The sequence below is a fragment of the Peromyscus maniculatus genome, chromosome 15, assembly GCF_049852395.1.
Source record: "Peromyscus maniculatus bairdii isolate BWxNUB_F1_BW_parent chromosome 15, HU_Pman_BW_mat_3.1, whole genome shotgun sequence".
Taxonomy (NCBI): Eukaryota; Metazoa; Chordata; class Mammalia; order Rodentia; family Cricetidae; genus Peromyscus; species Peromyscus maniculatus.
This window is the reverse complement of record NC_134866.1, coordinates 51,424,325-51,448,731: the sequence shown is the minus strand read 5'-3', so window position 1 is coordinate 51,448,731 and position 24,407 is coordinate 51,424,325. Positions and strand designations below refer to the sequence as shown.

The following is a 24,407-nucleotide window of genomic DNA, read 5'->3' as shown; positions in this document are numbered from 1 at the left end:
CTCCCTCGCAGTATGTGGTATTACATACATAGTTACTAATAACCAAGGGTGGAGGCAATGCTTAATGCTTTCTGTAGGGCCATTCTTGTTCCAGACTCTACAATTTTGATCACCTACACAGCACTCATCCATGGAGAGGATGTATATCCCATGCATGTACTGTCTAGGAACACACTCTTGCAGATGTGTGAGACTTATTCTTTCCTATCTAGAGCATTCGTTCCTTCAATCAGCACTGAGTGTAGGCTGTGTTTAGAGGATATTGGCTTTGATTGACGGTATTATCAATTTGACTGATAATATTATTGATTATATCATCAGTGATAGTATTGTACCCAATCTTGATTTAAGAGCAGTTTTGATTTAATAAAGGATTTCTCTTTCAAGGATACCACAGGTGAAAGCAATCATGAGGATCCAGTGGCCGTTCACTCTACGGTGGCCGGTAAGAACTTGAAAGCAACATGGGATTATGTGTATTTGTACGCAGGGATTTGAAAGGAAAGTGCATGTATAATTGTCCAAGGAGCTCCTAGAGAGGAGGGCACTGACATGGAGGGCACTGTGGGTGAGAGAGTGTCAGCATTCCTATGACATCTTGAGAGTGAATGCAGGACTAGTGACAGCAGTCCTTGTGCCAGATCCAAACCAGCCAGTCTTAAAGGCATCCTGCAGCAAGCTGGTTTCCTGGGGTCTTAAATGGGAGATTAGGATGCCAGAGTATTCTTTTTTGTTTGTTTGTTTGTTTGTTTTTGTGTTTTCAAGACGGGGTTTCTCTGTATAGCTTTGCACCTTTCCTGGGACTCACTCTGTATTCCAGGCTTGCCTTGAGCTCACAGAGATCTGCCTGCCTCTACCTCCCGAGTGCTGGGATTAAAGGTGTGTGCCACCACCGCCCGGCCCAGAGTATTCTTAATAAGCACACATTATGTCTAAGTCCCCAGGTCAAATAGGGCCTTGGACACATGATCCCATATTCTGATGCCATGAAAAAGTCTGAGAGGATCTCAAAGGGAGATTATGGACATTGGAGAAAAGTCCTAATCCATCCATAACAGACAGGCAAGAAAATGTAACAAAGACACCACAGCCTTAGGGTTGAAAGGCTTGAATACATTTCCTACTGGTTCTCCCTTCTTCCCTCCACAGATGTTGTTCCAAGTGAAGCTCATGAACCTGCACCTGCATCCAGCTTTGTATCTGTCCTCTGTAGAGATCAGGATCAGAGTGAAGTTCAAGGATGTGACTGTCCATCCAGCAGTGCCGGCCTCCTCTCCACAGACCTGGCTCAGAGTGCAGCCCAGTGGTTTCAAGAGGCAAAGAGTCTGAGCGAGCAGCTGAGAGGAGCCTACACCAAGGCCACTTTCCGCCACATCAATCTGCCAGAGGTGTGTTCCGGCCTCGGCACTGACCACTTGCTTGGTTGTGACCTGTCCATGGTTTCAAAGCACATCAGCAGGCCAGTGCAAGAGGCCTTGATGCTTCCCGAGGTCCTCAGCAATCTCAACTCCGTCATGTGTGTGGAGGGGGAAACTGGCAGTGGGAAGACAACCTTCCTGAAGAAAACAGCTTTTCTCTGGGCATCAGGATGCTGTCCCCTGCTGAACAGGTTCCAGTTGGTCTTCTACATCTCCCTTGGTTCCACCAGACCAGACCAGGGGCTGGCTGACATCATCTGTGCCCAACTCCTAGAGGCAGGAGGATGCATTAGTGAAGTGTGCCTGAGCATCATCATCCAGCAGTTAAAGCACCAGGTGCTGTTCCTGTTGGATGACTATCATGGGATGGACTCACTGCCCCAAGCCATAAAAGCCCTGATTACAAGAAACTACTTGACCCGAACCTGCTTATTGATCACTGTCCATACAAACAGGGCCAGGAAGATCCGCCCATATCTAGATACAATTCTAGAGATCAAAGAGTTTCCCTTCTATAACACTATCTCTGTATTACGGAAATTATTCTTCCACAATATTTCACGTCTGCTAGAGTTTATGGTTTACTTTGGAATGAGTATTGGTTTACAGGGAATTCACAAAACTCCTCTCTTTATGGCAGCAGTCTGTACTGCCTGGTTTCAAAATCCTTCTGACCAGTCCTTTCATGATGTGGCAGCTTTCAAGTCCTATATGAAATACCTTTCCTTAAAACACAAGGCTACACCTGAGCCTCTCAAGGCCACTGTGTCCTCATGTGGCCAGCTGGCCTTGAGAGGCCTTTTTTCATCTTGCTTTGAGTTCAGTAGTGATGACCTCACAGAAGCAGGTGTTGATGAAGATGAAGATCTGACCACCTGCTTGATGAGCAAATTCTCTGCCCAGAGACTGAGACCTGTCTATCGGTTCTTAACTCCTTTGTTCCAAGAATTTCTTGCTGCTATGAGGCTGACTGAGCTCCTGGGTTCAGAAAGGCAGGAAGACCAAGATCTGGCACTTGGTTATTTGAGACAAATTAACTCACCCTTGAAGGCTATGAATGCCTACAACAATTTTTTGAAGTATGTCTATAACCACCCTTCATCAAAGGCAGGGCCAAAAATTGTATCTCATTTGCTTCAGTTGGTGCATGATAAAGAGTCGCTGGAGAACATGTCTGAAAATGAGGATTATGTGAAGCGTCATCCAGAAACTTCCTGGATGATGCAGTTAATTAAGGGATTGTGGCAGGTATCTCCTGAAGCTTTCTCTTTATTCGTTTCAGAACATCTATTGAGCATTGCTCTAAACTTTGCTTATGAAAGCAACGCGGTGGCTGCCTGTTCTCCATTTATTTTGCAATTCCTTCGAGGGAGAACACTGGCTTTGAAAGTACTGAATTTACAGTATTTTGGGGACTACCCAGAAAGCCTGACACTGTTGAAAAGTGTAAAAATCTCCATAAATGGAAATAAAATGCAACCCAGAGCAGGTTACTCAGTCATGGAAAAATGTTTTGAAACATTACAGCCACCAACCATAGATGAGGATTATGCATCTGCCTTTGAACATATGAAGGAATGGGAGAAAAATATATCTGAAAATGAAGCTAAAATGAGAAGTTTTATGAATGATAAACTCCAGCATCCACCCAACATCAGTTCTGGCTACTGGAAACTGTCCCCCAAGCCGTACAAGATCCCTAGGCTGGAAGTTGGAGTAGCCAACATGGGTCCAGCAGACCCAGCACTGCTCCGGGTTCTAATGGAAGTCTTCTCAGCATCACAGAATATTGAGCTCCATTTGAACCACAGCAGTGGCTTTCTTGAAAGCATCCGCCCAGCTCTGGAGCTGAATAAGACCTCTGTCACCAAGTGCTCCATGTGCAGACTGGAGCTCAGTGCAGCAGAACAGGAGCTGCTTCTCGGCCTGCCTGCCCTGCAGTCTCTTGAGGTCTCAGGGACAAACCAGTTACCAGGTACCCCCGGGTGTCACATAACCATTCTGATTGACACTGTGTTTTCTTATTCTTAGTTTTAGATGAATGAAACTTCTCAGGCACAAGGTCATAAATGTGCCTTGAAATAAGAGATCTAAGTACTGTCACTGTTTGGGACAGTGTGTAATTCAGTGACAGGCCCTGAATCATAGAATGGGTTTGAAGTAACTCAGACAAAACTAGGAAAACGTCACCATCAGTATTCACCCCTCAAGGTCATTAATAAGAGTTTGAATTGCTTGTTATTGATAAATGATGGCCTCTGTGTAAGATGATGGTAAGCAATCATCTGCACCCTGGCTGCCTGAAAGAGGAGGGGGGTTCGCTTCTCCAGAGAAAACTTTTTAATATGGGTAAATAATATTTATGTCTTCTTTAAGCCAGCAGTTCTCACCCTGTAGGTCATGACCCCTGAGGGTGCTGAATGATACTTTCACAGGGGTCACATAAGACCATCAGAAATATCCGATATTTACATTACCATTCATAACAGTAGCAAAATTACAGTTATGAAGTAGCAACAAAGATGATTTTATGCTGGGGGTCTCACCACAACCTGAGGAACTGTATAAATGGGTTGCAGTATTAGGAAGGTTGAGAATCACTGCTCTAAGCAATGTTTGTTTTTGTGTATACATTATCTCTGTAATGATTTCTTTTTTAAAGAGATATTTATTTCAGTGTGTGTGTGTGTGTGTGTGTGTGTGTGTGTGTGTGTGTGTGTGTGTTTTCATGAGCATGTATGGTGTGGGTACCCTCAGAGGTCAGAAGAGAATGTCAGATCCTTTGGAGCTTTGGTTCCAGGCTGTGGTGTGCAGCCCAATGTGGTACTGGGAACCTCACTGGGTCCTCTGCAAACAAGAGCTCTTGATTGTTGAGTCGTCTTTTCAGCCCCTAGACTTGACTTGCCTCTCATTCAGTTGTTCTAAGTTTTTATACCACTGTACATATTTGATCATTAAATTTTGTTGTTGTTAGAGCATAGCTCTGGTGTTCAGCAGCTGCTGTTGCTCAAGGATGCTCTGCTCTGTCTGTGGCTTCCTTTGTCTTCCTCTTTTTAAAACATAATTTCTTTATTGATCTTTGGGAATTTTACATCATGTACCCCAATTTTGCTCACCATCCAGTCCCTCCTTATCCAGCCTCCCAGCTGTGGCCTCCCAAATGAAAATAAAAACAAACAAACAAACAAACAAAAAAACAAACCAAAATTGTAGTTGGAATTTTTTTAGGCCACCAACCAGCTCCCAAATAAAGACACAGACTTATTATTAATTATGGTTGCTCGACCTTAGCTTAGGCTTGTCCCACTAGCTCTTATAACTTAATTTAACCTGTTTCTAGTCATCTACATTTTTCCTGGGGCTTTTTGCCTTTTTGTCATTCTGTGTGTCCTACCTTTCTGCTTCTTCTGTGTCAGTCTGTCTGTGTGGCCCCTAATGTCTCCCTGTTGTCTTCTTTTCTTTCTTTCCTGGAGCTTAAATTCCTCCTGCTACTTACAGCCCAGAAGCTCCACCTATTCCTCCTCCCCCACTATTGGCCATTCAGCTTTTTATTAGACCAGTCAGATGCCTTAGGCAGGCAAGGTAAAACAGCAACACATCTGTACATAATTAAACAAATCAACACATCTTTACACAGTTAAACAAGTGCATTATATCTTTAACTAGTTAAACAAATAATGTGCAACATAAACCAAACCAAACCAAAGAAACACGAACAGAAAATAAAAACCAAAACGAAAGAACAGAAAAAATACCTCACAACAACAAAACCCTCTCCGTTCCTCCATCTTTCCCATCTCTCCAGCACCTCTTCATTAGTCCTGGTGGCATTGGGAGCCCTGGTGTGTCACAAGTCCACCCTTTTGTCTAAACAGCTTTATTTGCAAATGTTCATTGTTATGAGTCTGGTTCAAGGCTCTGGTTTCTGGCACACCGTCCTCACTGGATCCTCACCTAAAAGTTCATTTGGATATCCTGCAGCCACCGTGAGTCATGGAGATCCTGAGGTTATTTTTCCACAGGACCAGTCCCTTCACAAGCTCCAGCAGGTCCTAGATGGGGGTAGATGTCAGGGTGGGCCAGCCCTAGGTAAGCCTGGGTGGTGGTTCAGATGGTCAGTCCAGGGCACTGTGGCCGACCCCCTCAGGTGAGGAGGGGAGCCATCTCCCCTGTGCCCATGCAATCAGGGTCAGATCTCCTCTGTCTTGGGTGAGGCATGGGGCCATCTCTCCAGAGTTTGGGAGGCCAGCTGTCCCATGATGGTCAAGGCCAGTTCTCTTGCTGCAGTATCCAGTGAGGCACAGTTCCAGCTATCCCAGGGCCAGAGAAGGGAAGGACAGGCTCAGAATAGGCTTCTGATCTCATTGTGCATGGTTTCCATGGCTCTTTAGCACTTTGTTTCTTCCTTTTCTCATGTGGTCTTCATTTACCATGGTCTCTTATTCCTTGTTCTCCTTCTCTGTTCTTGATCCAGCTGGGATCTCCCGCTCTCTTTCCCTCAACCCTTGCCCTTCATTGCTCCCACTCATGTCCAGGCTGTTCATGAAGATCTCAGCCATTTCTCTGTCATTGGGCGATCCTCGTGTCTTTCTTGGGGTCCTGTTTTCCAGGTAGCCTCACTGGTGATGTGAGTAGCAGTCTAGTCATCCTTGTTCCACATCTAGTATCGGTAGGATTTTCTAAAGGAGGCGGAGGCAGGAGGATCACGAAGTCTTGCTGTTCTATCTTCTGCTCTCTCACTCTACTCTCAGGCTTTCCTTTGAGAGTTCCAGCTGAGTTGCTAGGTTTTTCAACTCCATCTTCAGTTCATTGAGTCTTGCTCAGTGTTTCAATCTTCTGACTGAATTCCCTTCTCAAGTCTTGGACTGTCCTCATCACGTCTGTTAGCCTTAGGTTTGTGTGTTCTTGGGCAACAGTCAAGCATTCCTTCTTAAGCTCTTTCTCCTTATTTTCATGGAGCTGTTTCTTTGTGTCATCTTTAAAACTCTTTACATTCTCCATAACTTCTTTGGTCAAGTGCCTGGTTGTTCTTTTCACTTCTGTGACCTGAGGTTCACCCAGGTCAATCTTGTTGACAAACATTTCTACAGGACTAATAGATTTGTGGGGTGTGTGAAGTGGGGGGAATTACTGCCTTGACCTTTTGCAGTGTTCCTATTTTTGTGATGAGACTTCTTTTGATAGTTCTGTGTCTGATATAAATAGAACAGATTGGGCAAAAGAGAGGGTGTGTGGGTTGGTTTGAACCTGAGGTTGGATATGGCTCAGGTGGACCCAGGGCACTGGGCTGGTGTGAAAGATCTTCCTTCTGGTCCAATATTGGAGTTGGGGGGTATATGTGAGGGTTGGGTGGGTGTGAGGAGGGGAGCATCAGGCAAACTCACCCAGCTAGACCCTGGAGAAGGACGTGTAGGACCTGGCTGGGTAGAAAGGTTAGATGTGGTGTGTGAGTGGCTTGAAGGTTAGGGGCAGGAGGGAGGCAGAGTGGGTCAGGGGACAATCCTAGATCTTGGCAGTGGCACAGACAGGGGTGGCTAGACTAGGCCCACAATCTGGATTGGAATCTAGGCTAGAACTAGTGGGCTGGGGATGGGTGAATGGAGGGGAAGATGTCAGACTTACCTGGTACTAGACCTTGGAAAAGGACATGCCAGATCTGCTTTGGTAGAGAGGTGCCAAGTTACATTTTTTATTTACGTTGAAGTCTAACTGTGTCCTTTTGCATGTACAAAACCAGTTGTTCCCACACTGTGGTTGGTTGGGGAGCTGTCTTATTTATTCTGTGAGTCTGGAGAGCACCACGGAGCTTCCCCTATGCTCAGTGACCACCAGATGCTGCAGACAGCACGTTCTTCATGGATGTGCTTCCTAAACAGATGTTAGAGTCTCTGAGATGTTTCGTTATGAATATATCTAAAAATCACAGCACACTTGAGAATTTCCGCCTGGGACGCATGAGTGATGGAAACTATGTGCTGCTTCCCAGGTCAACTTTTCGCTAACTTGGACAAGTTCTCAAGCCTGAAAGAATTGTCTGTGAGACTAGATGGCATTCCAGATGTGCTTTTGATCATCCCTGGGGATTTTTCAAAACTCCATCACATGGAGAAGTTATCCATCCAAACTTCCACAGAGTCTGACCTCTCCAAACTGGGTAAGAATGGTGCTTGGATTTCCCAGGTCATATTTCAGCTGGGAAAGTTACTTGGCTAATAATTGTTAGAATCATGAAATCATCATTAGTTAAAAATTTCTGTGGGCCTGAGAGCGTGAACTGTGTCCATGGGAAGCTGTAGGGACAGGGCTCTTCCTCATTAAAGACCTGACAGCGTAAACTGTGTCCATGGGAAGGTATTGGAACAGCGTTCTTCCTCATTAAGAGAGCAGACATTTATTTGTAACCCCGAGTCTCTAACATGACTGGAATTGTTCTGAGCTCTACACAAATACTAACTCACTCTTCAGACCACTGTGTGAGAGAAGACACAATGACTATTGCTGATTCTCAACTGGGGAAACTGAGGTCAGTGATTGCTCAGGTTTATCCAGCTAAGAAAACGTATCTTCAAAAGAGAAGGTTTGAGTCCAGGGCCTGAGCTTTAAACTCCCAGCACACTTCTCTCCAAGGCGGTTTGTGGAGTTCTTTCCTTTTGCTGTTGTTTTAGTGGCGCTTGCAGATCTGCCTGCTGAGGGAGGAAATCTGACTGGGGGCACCCTGGACCTTTCCTCCACTTCTCTCCATCCCAGCCTCCTGTTGATGGACAGCTGTGCAGACATCTTTCTAGTCATTTAGCAAAATGACTCAGGCCCGGTCAGATCCTTAATTTGTTAAACCCTGAACACTGAGGACTAAGGAAATGTGAAAAGGGGACCAGAGCGGGGCATGGTGGTTCATGTCTGTAATCCCAGAATTTGGGAGGCTGAGGCAGGAGGATTGTCACAACATCAAGCCAGCTTAGCTCCGGAAATGTAGCTATTTTCAGGCTAGCCTGAGATACAACATGAGACCCTGTCTGAAAAGAAACAAAAGAAACAAACAAACATTTTGCAGGTTGTGGAGATGGATCAGCAGGTAAAGGTACTTCCTGCCAAGCTTTATGACCTCTGTCCCACAGATCAGTATGGTGGAAGGAAACAATTCTCCCACTTTTGCCCTGACCTTTGCATGTGTCCTATGGCCAAGGATGACCTCCACACATACCATATAAACATAGACAAAATAAATAAGGTCATGTATTCTTAAAGTTGTGCTTCAGAGTTGTCCCTTCTTCTGCTGAGGGCTTCAGGAATCTATCATAAGAACGCAGCTGGTTATGGCAAAGTCACTACCTGGAGGGATCAAGGAATTCCTCCAGAGGAAGCCAAATCCCAAGGAGATTTTGGTGTTATTTTTGGCTTGTTATATATCAGCTGTTTTCTGTTATGAAAATCATGTGTGCCTTCATAGTTTTCCCAATTGATTTGCCCCTAGAAGTGCTAACGGCTTGGACTGATCACCCTTTGGACATATACATTTAAGGTATTTGGAGAATAGCCTTGGGAAAGGCTTCCTTCCCCCCAGCCCATCGGGTTCTCCCCTTTCAGTACTGGAATCAGATAACTCCATTAACCACTTTCAAGGATTAACGGTAATAACAGTCCACATGCTAGTCTCCTGATTAAGGTAAATTCCACAAGGAGACACCACCTAGGTCAGGTGCATGTTAAGTAATAGCTTTACACAATTTAGCTCGGACCCTTCCTTCTTACAGCCTTACTAACTTTATAGACCCCTAACTTCTTACCTAACCACATCTCAGAATGTAGACTGAGCACATAGACCCACCTTTTCATACATTAACCGGTTATTAGCACTCTGTTGACCTCCTCTTTTACCACTCCCATTTTGGATTGTAAAAGAAAGCCTGGTGGTCATTGCCTGAGAAAAATTCTTACCTGCCTTTTTGACCCCATAGAATTCAAGCCTGGTGACCTTGCTCAACCAGGGGATTACTATTGCTTGGGTTTATAACTGGATTCCTGGGAGACATAGGAGGTATGTAGACAACTGAGAGAACTTAGAGACAGAACAGAGAGGGAAAGGAGGATTTTGATCAGAGAGAATGTGTGGACAAGATGGAAGATGAGGAAGAGTCAGATGGGGAAGTACTAGCTGGGTAAGAACGAGATGAAAAGGACCTAGATAAGGCAGAATTAAGATAAGAGAATTAAGAAAGAACTTAGAGGGAACAGTAGATGAATACAGAGAGAAATCAGGCAAGAAGGAGCTAAAAGATAATAGAAGCTGTGTAGAGAAAACTGACACAGAATAATAAAGTGTATGGACTAAGGAGTTTCGTGTACATGGATTCTTTTCATCAAAGATTAATTATCAGCTGGTTGTAGATTCTTCCCGGACCCTGGGAGGGGACTATAGAGGGGCTGGACCCCCATAGTCCTCGATACTCTTTTATGTGACTCTGTACAGAATTCCTGCTGCGTCAGGGCAGTGTGCAAACACAGAGATATCAGGGTGCTGATGCTGAAGGTGAAATATGGAGAAGAGAAAACTGATCCAGAGAGGGTCAGGAACCTGCCGCAGGTCTTCTGCTCATCAGTCAGTGGCAGAAGCTGAGCACACGCCCAACATGGCCTGAGCATTAGATCACTGCATCACTGTTGTTTAATGGTGTGGCTGGAGATTATGGACTGAGAGGCCAGTCTGGATAGTAATTTGTAATCTTCTTGAATTTCTGAATGTCGTTCATCTTTTCCAGTTAAATTGATCCAGAACTCTCCAAATCTCCAAGTTTTCTACCTGAAATGTGATTTCTTTTCGAACTGTGAGTCTCTCATGACTGTGCTTGCTTCCTGCAAGAAACTCAGAGAGATTGAGTTTTCTGGACGATGCTTTGAAGCCATGCCATTTGGTAAGAACTATAAGCTTACAACTGTGACTTCAGATGCTCCTGTGCAAAAAGTCATTAAATACTCTAGAATTAAAAGGCTGCTGGTGTCACAGAAACTGTGACAGCACCTGACTTCAGTGAGTCTTTCACAATGAAGTGTATCTGTGTCTACAATGTAACCATTTCATTTTCAGAATTGTTTCCTCTACTTAGTCATAGTAATTCATTCTGTATATTATATCACCTTTCATCACTTTTGAAACACTCTTACTTCAATGGTATTCCTCTGTGTCACAGGAATGTATCTGAACTAACTATATGTTATTTTCCCTTTTCTAGTCACCATTTTGCCAAATTTTGTGGCCTTGAAGATATTGAAACTTGGGCGCCAACAGTTTCCAGATAAGGAAACATCAGAAAAGTTTGGTAACTTTATAAACAGAGTTTCTTAATGTATTCTTTATCCTCTCCCTCCTCCTCCTCATCCTCTTCAGTGAACCTACAACAAAGCAAGCTGTGTACAGTGGTCCCTTGACATCATGGCAGCTGGGTCCAGGACCTCTGCTGATGCAAACACTAGAAGATCTTATACTCCATGATATAAGATGGTGCAGTGTTTGCCCGTGTCCTTACACATCCTCCATAAGCCATGTCTTAATTGCTTACAATGCCTAAAGCAATGTAAATGCTATGTAAACAAGTGTTACACTGTGTTGTTCTGGGAATAACGGTGAGGGGGAAATGTCTATACGTGTTTGGCACAGACACGATTTTTAAAGATTGAACCTGTGGTTGGTGGAATGTGCTGATACAGAGGGTCAGCTGTACCAGCTCAGCTGGTCCTTAGGAGGACACCATAGTGATGCTCAATATCACTCCCAGATGCCATCACTGTTGGTCCCACACATCCTCACACTTGATCTCATTAAATGCAATGTTCTCAGACTCACTGACTGCTTAGGAGAGAATTTGATCATGATAGCACTGTGGAACTTCATAGTCTGGAACACACTCCAAACATGTAATGTCCTTTTTTTTCAAAGGTTTCAGAATACATATTAAAACTTCTATTTAAAATTAAGAAAACACTATAACTCCAGGGAAAGGCCACACCCCAGACTGTAGCACACCCAATCAGAAGGCAAGCGTCCAGCTTCCTGTGCCCAGTCTGAGAACTGTCCCCGTCTCATGAATGTGTGTCCTCATTTTAAAGTTAATTAAATAAACTTTAAAATGTTTATTCTTGTCTTATGAGCATGAGTGTTGCCTGCATATATGTCTGTGCACCACATATGTTCTTGGTGGCCACAGAAGTCAGAAGAAGGTTTGGATTCACTGGATCGGATGGTTGTCAGTCACCATGTGGGTGCTGGGCACTAACTCTTCCTGAGACTTCTGCAAAAGTAACTAGAGATCTCAATCACTGACCTACCTTTTCAGTCCCACAAATTTTCCTTTGAAATAAATTAGTGTATGTAAGTTGTGACAGAGTAAACTTGAGAAGCTTTGCTTATGAGGCTCTGTTCATAACAGCAGTTTGGGCAGCAAAATAAATGTCAGAAAGAGAAAGAAAATCACGTTGAAAATATTGTTGTGGACTCACAAGTTTTCTGCGTATTTTTGTGCACTTACCGTCTCTGTGTGTGTGGAGCTGTGAGTGGCATGTGCGTGGAGTCAGAGAACAGAGGTGGGAGTCGTTCTCTCTCACCATAATGTGGACTCCTGGGATCAAACTCAGGTTGTCAGGCGTGCCTGTGGATGCCTTTACCACCCGAGCCTTCTCATCTGCTCTGACCCATGAACATACAGGGTAATAAATACATTTCCAGTCATCTCTATCTGCAGTCATATAGACACACATTCCTCAGCGCAGTCTCCTGAGAGGCTGGAAATCATGGTTGTAGTAATGAACACACAAGTGCTCAGAGGTTCATTCATTTTAAAGCTTCGGAAGAGTTTTCTGTACACAGACCTTGTGTGATTTCTTTCAGTGGGTAGGTGTCTTATGTAACCCATTCAAGAATGATCACCTAGAAGCCGAGAGTGGTAACAAATGCCTGTGGTCCCAGTACTGAGATGATGAGGCAGAATTCTGAGTTCTAGCCATTCTGGATGACAGGCTGAGACTCGGTCTCAAGACTGCCAAGACAAACACATCAACCAGTTGGCCCGATTTAACATTCCTGTTTCCTGTGCATACTAATATCACCACGGGCAGGTGGTACATACTGAGAGTGAAGTTTCAGACCTGATTTGCTGTTTGAACAGATGTGGCAAGAACAAGACCCACAGCTGGGTTTTCATGCTGGCCAGGTGGAGCTGCTGGAAATGCACCTTGCTTTGCTTTCACATGAACAAGAAGGCACAAACAAGGTTCAGTTTGTGTGTGTGTGTGTGTGTGTGTGTGTGTGTGTGTGTGTGTGTGTGTGTGTGTGTGTGTTTGTGTGTGTGTCTTTGTGTGTGTTTGTTTGTGTGTGTGTGTGTGTGTGTGGTGCCTTGGTATCCAGCATGCTAGACAAGCCCTTTATCACTGAGTCAACTGCCCAAATCCCTGGACTTGATTTCTAAATATCATCTTTCCTAAAGAAACCAAGGACTGTGAAGAAATATTTTTTCTTTTTTTTAATTAAGAAATTTTCTATTCATTTTACATACCAACCACAGATGCCCCCTCCTCCCTCTTCCCACCTCCCAGTCCTCACCCCATTCACACCTCCTCTGAGTCAAGGTCTCCCATGGGGAGTCAGCAGAGCCTGGTACATTAAGTGGAGGCAGGTCCAAGCCCCTACCTGCCGCACCAAGGCTGGCCAAGGTGTCACACCTTAGTCACTAGGCTCCAAAAAGCTCACTCATGCACCAGGGACAGATCCCAATTCCCCTGCCTGGGGGGCCCTCCAAACAGTTCAGGCTAAACAACTGTCTTACTTATCTGGAGGGCTAGTCCAGTCCCATGGGGGCTTCTCAGCTATTGGTCCACAGCTCATGTGTTTCCACTAGTTTGGGTGGCCATCTATACATTTCCCCATCATGATGTCAATGTCACAAGAAATATTTTATTTCAGAACTGAGAAGGGGAAAGTCAAAGATAAACCTGGAATAATGCCTCATTCCAAAAAGTCTTCCTAATTAGTTTCTGTGAGGCCGCAGAAGTCGAGACTTAGTCATCCTGTGATCTACAGAGTATCACGCTATGGAAGATTGGATGAGAGGGGGAAGGCTGTCAGGGCAGTGGACAAGGCTTTAATGAGGCCGGTGGATGTCCTCAGAGTGACGACAGGAGGCGGGATGGCAAGGGAGGGGGCCAAAGTCTGTGCAGTTAGGAGAGTGACCTGCAGTGGAGGCCCTGCTTTAGAAGAGAGAGCAGAAATGGACAGACAGCCTGGACCAGTGTGAAGAGTCAGGTCGGGGAGGATGGAGGAGCCAGCTGCAGAGAGCAGCAGGGAGCCGCTGTGTGCTGACCCCTTCTCCTTTCCTTGGAGAGGACAGTGATGAGGAGGGCCCCTGCTAGGTGGGGCCTCCTAGACTGCAGAAGGTCTAGGTCATCAGCTGCTCGCTCATGCCGGGACTACTACTGAGGATGGCTTTGTGGTGTCTCCCACAGCCCAGGCTCTGGGTTCTCTCAGGAACCTGGAGGAACTGCTCCTTCCCAGTGGGGACGGGATTCACCACGTGGCCAAACTGATTGTCCGGCAGTGTCTGCAGCTTCGGTGTCTCCGAGTTCTTGCCTTTAAGGAGACCTTGGATGACGACAGTGTGATGGAAATCGGTGAGTTCCCCTCAGGGAAAGGGTTTCTCCTTGTGTGGAAGCAGTGGCATCATTGGAGCTGTCTGCTGCGAATGTCTAGTATGGCAAAGTCTTCCAAACTGTTCCTCATTTCCCCCACCACACTGTTTCATCTCGTGTCCTTCTGCAGACAGCTTCATCCAGTTCTGACTGGGAAGGTCAACAGCCTCTTTGTTTTAGTGGGGATATAGAAGCCACCCACCTGCGGTTTGTTTCCTCAGTGCTGGGAATTGAACTCAGTGCCTCACAGACACACACATAGACACACACAGGCACACACAGACACAGACACAGACACACACAGACACAGACACACACACACACACACAGACACACACACACACACACACAGACACACACACACACACACACACACACACACACACACACGGCCATTGCTCTAACCCTGAACCATGGACCACTAAATCTGTGTTCTGACACCTGGTGTTTCATACCCCTGGCAGATCTACTGTTGATCAGTTGAATATTGACAATATGTAAACAAATGTGCAACAAGCTGTGATATTGAACTGGATCAATTTTCCTGCTGTCATTGTTGAAAATTTGGTTATCTAAGTAAGTGTAGAGTCAACCAGATGAGGAGATAAACTTGTGCCTATTTGGAGTTGAAAGATTTCCTATGTTCCGCCCAGCCTGTGGTCGGGGCATATCTCTCATGTGCAGTCCCACGACCCTTATAAAGTAATCACTCAGAGGCTTTTATTAATTACAAACTGTATGGTCAATGGCTAGCTAGCTCTATCATCTTAAATTAACCCATTTCTATTAATGTATGTTTTGCCACATGGCTATGGCATTACTAGTCTGCTGGCATGTTGCTCCTTGGGCAGCAGGCTGGCATTTCTTCCCTACTCTCCTTTTTTCCTCTATATCTCTGCTTGGATTTCCTGCCTGCCTCTAAGCTGTCTTGCCATAGGTCAATCAGCCTCATTTATCAACCAATCAGAGCAACACATATTTACAGCATATAGAAAGATACCCCACAAAACTTCCCCTTCTCTATCTAATCAAAAAGGAAGGTTTTAATTTTAACATAGTAAAATTATATATAACAAAACAGTTATCTAGCAAGAATTATAGTTACAATATCTAGTCTATTTATATTTAGCAAAATTAGAAAATATTCTATATCTATCCTATTTTGTGAGTCTAAAATTTTAAATTTAATTTATCTTTTATTATGGCTAAGGAAAGCTATAATTATTACTATCTAGTCTTCAACTCCATCAAAGACCTCAGAAGGATATAATATTACCTAATAAAACAGGAAGTGCATTGTAAGCAACTTCCAAAAATCTAGAATGACAGAGACAGCTGGCTGTCTGGACAGTCACTTGAAGTCCTCTGCAATGTTGGGGCGTTCATCTTCAGCCTGTAGGCCTTGAGTTTTTCACTTGCTTCTCCCTGTGTCCTGCAGAATGTCTGGCAGTCTCCTCTTGGAAGCAGGAACATGAAGGACTATTTCAACTTTTTTTGGCAAAATCCAGTGGCCATTTTCCTATGGGTCCTGTATGTCCAGTTTATACAATATATTATCAAGCAATCCAGGCAAGAGCAGTTTCCTGCCCAAATGGCTCTTTTTGCCATAAAGAAAGTTTATGGAGTTTCTTCAATGCCCACCATCCTCTTTGAAGTAATAGATGCTGCCAGAAGCAGATGTGTCTCATTGTTCAGAAAAGTCTAAGTTTTTAAAACATCTTTAAAGCCATATTCTGTAGGTCTTTGAAGTGTTTGAAGATTACCTACCTAATTTAATATACCTTTTTTTGTTTTTCAAGACAGGGTTTCTCTGTGTAGCTTTGCGCCTTTCCTGGGACTCATGTGGTAGTCCAGGCTGGCCTCGAACTCACAGAGATGCGCCTGCCTCTGCCTCCCGAGTGCTGGGATTAAAGGCGTGCGCCACCACCGCCCGGCTAATATACCTTTATATATCTAAAAAACTTAATTAACATGATTATCCTAGATGACTATTAATCTGTATTCCTTAATTATATATTTCAATTTTAAATGAGCTGCATAAACAAAATACCTTAAACAAGAGTAGAAATATACATAGAGTATAACAAAATTAACTTAAAATTTGTAATAAACTAAAATATATAGCAATGTAAAACATTTAAAACAAGTTGTTGCTCTTTAAAAGTAGATTCAATAATCTACCTTTTCATCCTATCATATCTATAATGTCCCTTTTTCTTCTTTAGAAAGAGATTGCAGTTATAAGCAACCCCCTTTAAATAAAAATAAATTTTTTATGCCAAATGCTGTTTATTGGAGGAGGGAAGAGGTCTTAAACACAGACTTACAACACAATGGGAGAACCCCGGAGGGCAGAAGTTCGCTAACGATGTTTTACAATCTTGCATCTAAGCTGTAAATGCCCATTATGCAGGATACACAGAGAAGGAACTTCCCTTAAGCATTTAGGAGGGTGGAACCCGTCAGGGAATTAGCATAGGGAAGATATCAAGGTCAAGGTCAGCAAGCAAGGCAACAGTTACCCAAAATGGGGGCCAGGGCCCTACAGTCCCCCTTTTACTAAAAAATGAGCTTCTGACTTAGTTGCGTGGGATGTCAGCAGGTCACCTTACCCATCATGGAGACGCCTGCCCAGGCCACAAAAAATAAATATTTATAAACAATATTTTGGGAATTTGGGTGTTGTGCCTCCTCCTACTTCCTGCTGATTGGGGATCTCGAGAAAATTAAGAAGTGTAGTTAAATCTTGGCTGTAATAGTCTGTGAGGATGCATCATCTCAGCCAGTTGCTTAAAGCTGATTTTGGATGTTAGATCATCTAGGTCATGGTGTCATTGGAGAGCTTTCAGGGGATCTTGGCTGATCAAACCATATTAGCCTGGAAGCAATACATAGGTTCTCTTCATCTGTGGAAACAAAAGCAGAACCTCTTTTCCAAAGCAACATATCCTTAGACATGAATTTTGAAGTCAAGATACCTTTAAAATATACATATTGGTTTAACTCAGCCCCCTTTACAATCAAGTGTCTCTTTCCAGTTAAAAATCCCAAAGATGCCGGGCGGTGGTGGCACATGCCTTTAATCCCAGCACTTGGGAGGCAGAGCCAGGTGGATCTCTGTGAGTTCGAGGCCAGCCTGGGCTACCAAGTGATTCCCAGGAAAGGCGCAAAGCTACACAGAGAAACCCTGTCTCAAAAAACCAAAAACAAAAAACAAAAAAAACAAAAAATAAAAAACAAAACAAAAAAACATTTCTAGCAATTGATCTCACATAGACTTGGGAGTCAATAATCCATGGACCTCTCATACTCAAGAGTAGATACTTTTCCTCCAGGAACCCAGCACTGGTTGCCTGACACGTGGTAGGAACTCAATAAATATCTGTTAACCAAACAGGAAACACTTACTTTTGGAGCTGGACGTATGGCTCAGCAGTTTAGAGCACTGGCTGCTCTTCCAGAGGACTTGGGTTTGATTCTCAGCAACCATGCAGCTGCTCACAACTGCCTGTAACTCCAGTTCCAGGGGATTTGTCACCTTCTTCTGACCTCTGTGGACAGTAGGCACGTTTGTGGTGTAGGCAAACTACCCATAAACATACAATTAGAAATACTTTTTTTGAGACAGGGTTTCTCTGTGTAGCCCTGGCTATCCTGGAACTCACTTTGTAGACCAGGCTTGGTGGGGGTTGGGGTGGGGTGGGGGTGGGTGATAGGTGGGGGGGTGGGGGGCTGGGGGGTGGGGAGGATGGAGAAAGAAGGGGAGAATGTACTGTGGCAAGTATATAGAAGTCAGAGCTTAATTTTTTTAGTTCTCTTCTACAATGTGGATTCCAAAGATTAAGCTCAGGGCATGCCCAGAAAATGCCTTTACCTGCTGCGCCATCTCACCATGGCAATAGTGTCCATCTTTCAATGAACAGCTGACAGGTTACTCCTGGCCAGTGTCTAAATTCATAGTTAGGAGACAGCACTTGCACACACCACAGAAGCAGATGAGTGTACAGTGCTTTATGGAGAGTCTCCAGAAAAGTCTCCATTCGCAGACTGAGGAATACCCCTGACTATCACAGAAGATCCTGTAAGGACACAGTGGAAACACTTTCTTAAGGCCTCTGTCTTTAAACTCAAGCTACTACATGGTTCTGGGTGACATCAACCCTAGCCTTTCCCTTATTATGGATAAGTGGGTAGGCAGTTAAAAACAATTCTGAAACTGGACTAGACCTTCACTTCCAGAGTCATGGGTCCATGGCCATTGAGAACTCACCATGTGTTGTTGTGGAATATTATTTGAAGATATGTTATGTTTGTTTATGTTGTGGACCATTAGTTGAATGATACAAAGATGTGTTGCATTCTTTTATGTTGCATTTGTTTAACTCTGTGAAGCTGTGTTTCTTTGCCTTCCTAAAATGCCTGATTGGTCTAATAAAGAACTGAATGACCAATAGCAAGGCAGGAGAAAGAATAGATGGGGCTGGCAGGCAGAGAGAATAAATAGAAGAAATCTGGGAAGGGAAGATCAAGGAGAGAGAAAAGAAGAGACTAGCTACTCAGCTAGACAGTCAGACACAAAATATGATGGAAAGAAAAGATATATGAAATAGAGACAGGTAAATGTTCAGAGGTAAAAGGTAGATGGCATATTTTATGTTAAGGAAAGCTGGCTAGAAACAAGCCAAAGTAATGGTGACATCCATAAGTAAGAATAAGCCTCTGTGTGATTTATTTGGGAGCTGGGTGGTGGGCCCACAAACACCAAAGAGTAAAAAGTAAAAAACAGCCAACAACATTTTGGCACGCAATGTGGGGTTTCAATGTCCATAGGGCCTGAGAAAGTTTGAAAAGAAAAAAAAAAAAGGCTCCTTTAAGAAGTTCTGCTGTACAGCAGAGCACATAAACACCTTTTTTTCATGCTAAATGGAAACAAAAAAACTACATAAAAATGTCTGCTACAGTGCATGGCACTGGCATTCCAGAGTCGGGGGATTGAATGCAGTTCCTGGTCAAACAGACCTCCTCCGACAGTGCTGCAAACTTTAGACTTGGCTCTCACAAACCTAGAATCAGGTGGAGCCAGTCAACAGAGCCACACAGAAGACCCAACTCTAGCTTAGTAGTTTAAAATTTGCTCACATGGTCAAAAAAAGGCTAAAAGTTATGCAGTAAAAGAGGTCCAGATAGAGAAAAACTATATGGTTCCAGTGTGTTCTACAATGGGCATAGGCTTACGAAAAAGAAAAAGGGTAAAGTCATAACAAATGAATAGTTTAAAAACAATAAAGTCTTTAAAGAGAGAGTTAAAGTAATATAAAAGAAAGAAGCCATGTAAAATGGGAAATACATAGGGAGTCTGAATCCTATATAGTATTGTGTTGATTTTGATTTATTTTATTTTTGATAAGCAAATGATGGCTATTAAGAGTCCAGGGGGTTGAAAAGAGAGCTAAAGTAAACCAGCCTAGACATTTTAAGAATGGCTTAACTTTAAAGTGGAAGTCAAAAAATATATTTGACCAATGGAAGTTAAAATGCTTTGGAGAAGTGCTTTTGCTTTTGTTTCCACAGGAAACAAGAGCCTGTGGATTAGTTCCAAGTTAATATGGATTGGGTTTGATCAAGGGAGACCTTCTGAAACTTGACAGTGATATATATATATATACAAAGAAAGGCTACTGCTGGTCTTCCCAGACCTTGGCCATTATCTCAATTTTCTCAGTGACCTCTAAAGAGGTCATCTCCGACAGACAACAGGAAGCAGTCTAGAGAACATGATGTCCATATTCCCAAGAAGTGGTATGAGTGGTCCTTGGTTATTGTGGCTTGTGGATGTTTGTTATCATTTAGGAGAATATAGGAATATAGGATAAAAAGACAACTATTCATCTCAGATACTTTGCATTGGCATGGATTTTGGTATATTGACACAAATTTAAAATTAATTTGTTATACTGAATGTATGTTCTACTCTTGTTTTGGGTATTGTGCTTCTGCAGCTCATTTAAAAATGCAATATATAATTAAGTAATGAGGTTAGTAGTTAGTGTATAATAATCAAACTTGTAGTCACATTAGCTTTGTTTTCAAGGTTAAATAAATACATTTAGATAGATAAATGTTCTTCAAAGACTTCAAAGACCTATAGAATATGGTATTTAAAATGTTTTGTTAAATTAATGTTTTTCATGACAATGAGACACATCTGCTCCTGGCAGCACCAATTTACTTCATAAAAGGATGATGGGCATTGAAGAAACTGCACATGGAGTTTGCGTTCAATATGGCAAGTCTAGCCATTTGGGCAAGGAACTGCTTTGCCTTGACTGCTGACAATATGCTATATAAACTGGACATGCAGGATACTCAGGAAAGTGACTGTTGAAATTTGCCAATACAAGGCAGGATAGTCTTTCAAAATTCCTGCTTCATAGAAGAGTCTGCCAGATACTCTGCCTGTAGGCTGAAGATGAATGTGCAGATGTTGTAGACGAACTTTAGGTGACTGTCCAGGCAGCCAATTGTCTCTGTTGTTAGGTAATATTAATTCCTTCTGGGGTCTTTGATGGAGTTAAAGACTAAATAATTAGAGTTATAGTTCTCCTTAGTTATGATAGAAAATTAATTAGGTGTAAAACTTTGGATTCACTAAGATAGGATAGATAATGGAGTATTTTCTTTAAATTTGCCAGACACAAATGAACTGGACATTGTGAATGTAATAATCCTCAATTGATAACTGTTCTTATTGTATATAGTCTTATTATGTGTAAGTTAAAACCTTTTTTTTATTTAGACAAAAAGCAGGAAATGTTATGCAGCATTAATTTAAGATGTGTTACATTCATTTATGCTGTGGAATATTTGTTTAATGATGCAAAGATGTGTTACATTTGTTTAATTAAATAAAATTAACCTGGGATCAGGAGACTGAGTTAGCAACTAGCTGACAGGAAGTAGTAAGGAGGAACCATGTGTAGCTAGGGTTCTTAAGTGGGGGCTGAGCAGAAGGACAGGCTGTTTTGGGGGAGCCATGAGCTAGGAGAGAAGGTTAGCTACTTGCAATTCAGCTTCTCTGAGGGAGCAGAGTTTGACCTCAACATTTGAATCCTGAGTTCTCTAGAGAGACAGAGATCTAGATAAAGTTCCCTTCAGCAGCAGTGATAGAGCTGGTGCCTGAGGGGACAGAATTCCTGCTACAGCCAGGGGACCTGACTGCTGCTGGTTGCAATTGCAAATTAGGACAGAAGTTGCTTAAGGTGCAGCTACTGAATTTAATGAAAAACAACAATGCATTGGCTCCATTTCCTTCAGAGCCCCAGCTCTCAGTAACCAGGGAGTCCCTTGAGGGCTATAGGTAAAAGACACTGTAGTAGCCAGTGAGAGGACACGCTGTTAGGACTGTCACTTTCTGTACTCCGTAAAAAGGGAGACACTGTTGCTTCAATTTCTCAGTTCCTTCAACTGTAACCTGTTCCATAGCCATGCTCTGCCTTGACATATGTCCTTCTGTGAGACCAGAAGAGAAGTCCACATTGCCATGGCAGCCAAAGCTATGTGAACTCAACTTCCTAACCTCTGCTTCCTCCAAACTGTTTGTGCTTTGGCCAGGTGGTTTCCTATCAACCAAGCAGCAGTTTAGAGCTTTCAAAGAATGGTCTCTAAAATGTCATGTTGAGCATTTTCCACTTTCATCATGGTGGGTGTGGGAGTGGTACCAATAACTTGTCACCATCACTGAAGTCCTCAGGATATTCTTTTCATAAATGTTTTATTTTCCAGCCAAGGGAGCAACCAGTGGAGGTTTCCAGAAACTTGAGAACTTAGATCTTTCAATGAATCACAAGATTACAGAGGAAGGGTACAGACATTTCTTTCAAGCCCTGGACAACCTGCCAAACTTACAAGTGCTCAGCATTTCCAGGCATCTCCCAGAATCCATCCAAGTTCAGGCCACCACTGTCAAGGCTCTGAGTCAGTGTGTGTCCCGACTGCCCAGGCTCACCAGGCTTGAGATGCTCAGTTGGCTCCTGGATGAAGAGGACATGAAAGTGATTAATGCTGTGAAGGAGAGACACCCTCAGTCCGAATGCTTGACTGTATTCTGGAAATGGATAGTTCCCTTCTCTCCTGTCATTCAGAAGTAAAGGATGAAGCCAAAGGCTACCAGTGGTTCTAGAAACCCAATTTTCCAATGCATCTCACTCTAGCTGAGGGTGGGATAACGCCAGAATTTAGGACACTGAGGCAGGAGATAACAGCTTGGATTATATAGTAAGACCATGCCTCCAAACCAAAACCAATAACAAACCATTTTACTAGTGATTGCATGTACAAGACTGCTTATTAATTATGGAAGGCTGATAATTTTTCCATTATTTTTATTTTGTATGGATGGGTGTTTTTGCCTGCATTTATGTCGGTGTATTACATGGGTGTCTGGTGTCTGCAGAGGACCAAAAAGTGTATTGAATGCCCCAGGGTCTGGAGTTATAGATGGTTGAGGGTCTCCATTTGGGTTCTGGGAACCGTACCTTGGTCTTACAAAAGCAACAAGTGCTCCTAATCCCTGAACCACCTCTCCAGCCCAAGTCCGATGATTTATTAAAGCCTGCATGCCCATCATTGAACTTAGGAGCTATGATGAGCTATCTTCATATGGTCCTTCTGTCTGAAGACTAGAGCTTCACTCAAGTTCATACCTAGAACCCTCCATTGCCAAAGTCAACAGGAATGGGTGGGGAAGGGAGCATTGATCTATGTAAAAGCCACAATATGAAGGAGTATTTGATGAAGGTAAGATATGGTCAGTCCCACCCATGATGAAGCATGAGTCGACTTTAGCACAGGATGCAGACAACTCTTTGCAGAGATGCTCTTTAGTCTTTGCAGGCTTCTGTATAGTCACCAGCCTTGGTGTGGCCATGCTTGCTCACACCATCTCCCATCCATTGCCAATGTGAGGAAGAAAGTGGGCTTAGAGAAAACTGCTTTTGTTCCAGAGGCTTTTGAGAGCTTTGCATGTGATGTAGTGGTCTCACGGTTTTCTTAGGAATCCACGGTACTTGGTATATATGCTTCTATCTAGTAAGGGCTTCTTGATATATTCATGTGGTAGTTTGAATAGGAATGGTCCCCATAGGCTCATCTATTTGAATGCTTGGTCATCAGGGAGTGACACTATTAGGAGGTAATGTGTCACTGGGGGGTGGGGTTGTTTTGGGGTTTTAAATGTTCAAGCCAGGCCTAGTCTCTCTCTCTTCCTGCTGCCTGCTGATCTGGCTGTAGAGCTCTGAGCTACTTCTCCAGCACCACACCTGCCTGCATGCACGATTTTTCCTGCCGTTATGAAAATGGACTAAATCTCTAAAACGGTAAGCCAGCTCCAATTAAATGTTTTCCTTTATAAAATTTGCCATGATCATGGTGTCTCTTCACAGCAAAAGAGTATTGACTAAGACAATGAATTAACTTGATAATAATTTATCATATCACAATATATATTGAAACATCATGATGCACTTGCCTGGTATACTTCAAATATGCATACTGTTGCAGGATATTTGATCACACTATGAACCCCAAGATTGCATTATTCACTTGAAAAACCTGTTTCTAGGTGTGGTATGGTTCAGCCCTAGCTTATATCTTTAATCTAAGAGCTTTCTGCTTGAATATTGTAAATAGGATTAAATAAAGTCAACCATAGGTCAAGAGGTGGAGCAAGTAACCACTTTACAGGAGGTGAACCTAGGAAAAATGATAACGAGTAAGAGGGAGTCAGGAGGATGGATAGAGACACACAGGAAGTAGAAGGGAGGGACATTCAGTGTGAGGAGTTTTGTTTGAGACAGCACAGGAGAAAGCTCTCATGGGGGGAAGGTCAGCTGGGTGCTTTATCTGCCTCTCTGGGCTAGCAGAGAAAAAAATTCAAAAACAAGAGTAAAAGGAGTGAGAACTTTGTGTTTTGAGTTGGGAATCTATGTAAGGTGATAAGAATAAAATCACTAAAGTGAAGATCCCATTGGATCCTGGTGGCTTTTTAGGATAGATCAAAAATAGTCCATGTGCACAGACACATGATAAGTAAAATCATTTTAGAAAATTTAAAAGAAAGAAGAAGACAAGGAGGAGAGTGTGGGAGGCAGGTATTCACATACAGATGTTAGTGGAGGAGAGTGTGGGAGGGAGGTGCTCACATACAGATGTTAGTGGAGGAGAGTGTGGGAGGGAGGTCCTCACATACAGATGTTAGTGGAGGAGAGTGTGGGAGGGAGGTATTGACATACAGATGTTAGTGGAGGAGAGTGTGGAAGG

The 24,407-nt window shown here is 43.3% G+C and overlaps 1 protein-coding gene across 4 annotated transcripts in view; it reads left to right on the top strand.

The window, feature by feature from the left end:
- The window catches only part of LOC102917948 (baculoviral IAP repeat-containing protein 1a-like), a 152,437-nt gene that overhangs the window by 31,319 nt on the left and 96,711 nt on the right, over positions 1–24,407 (top strand). For 2 of the 4 annotated variants that reach the window (XM_076551955.1, XM_076551956.1), the window contains exons 9-15: positions 388–445; positions 1,150–3,393; positions 7,405–7,572; positions 10,175–10,327; positions 10,646–10,732; positions 13,908–14,072; positions 21,873–24,260. In XM_076551955.1, the coding sequence (XP_076408070.1) occupies positions 388–445; positions 1,150–3,393; positions 7,405–7,572; positions 10,175–10,327; positions 10,646–10,732; positions 13,908–14,072; positions 21,873–22,237 (3,240 nt within the window). In that variant the 3' untranslated portion in view covers positions 22,238–24,260. Of the gene's footprint in view, positions 1–387; positions 446–1,149; positions 3,394–7,404; positions 7,573–10,174; positions 10,328–10,645; positions 10,733–13,907; positions 14,073–21,872; positions 24,261–24,407 lie in introns of those variants that run through there. The other 2 variants (XR_013044770.1, XM_076551957.1) reach the window with 2 other exon arrangements.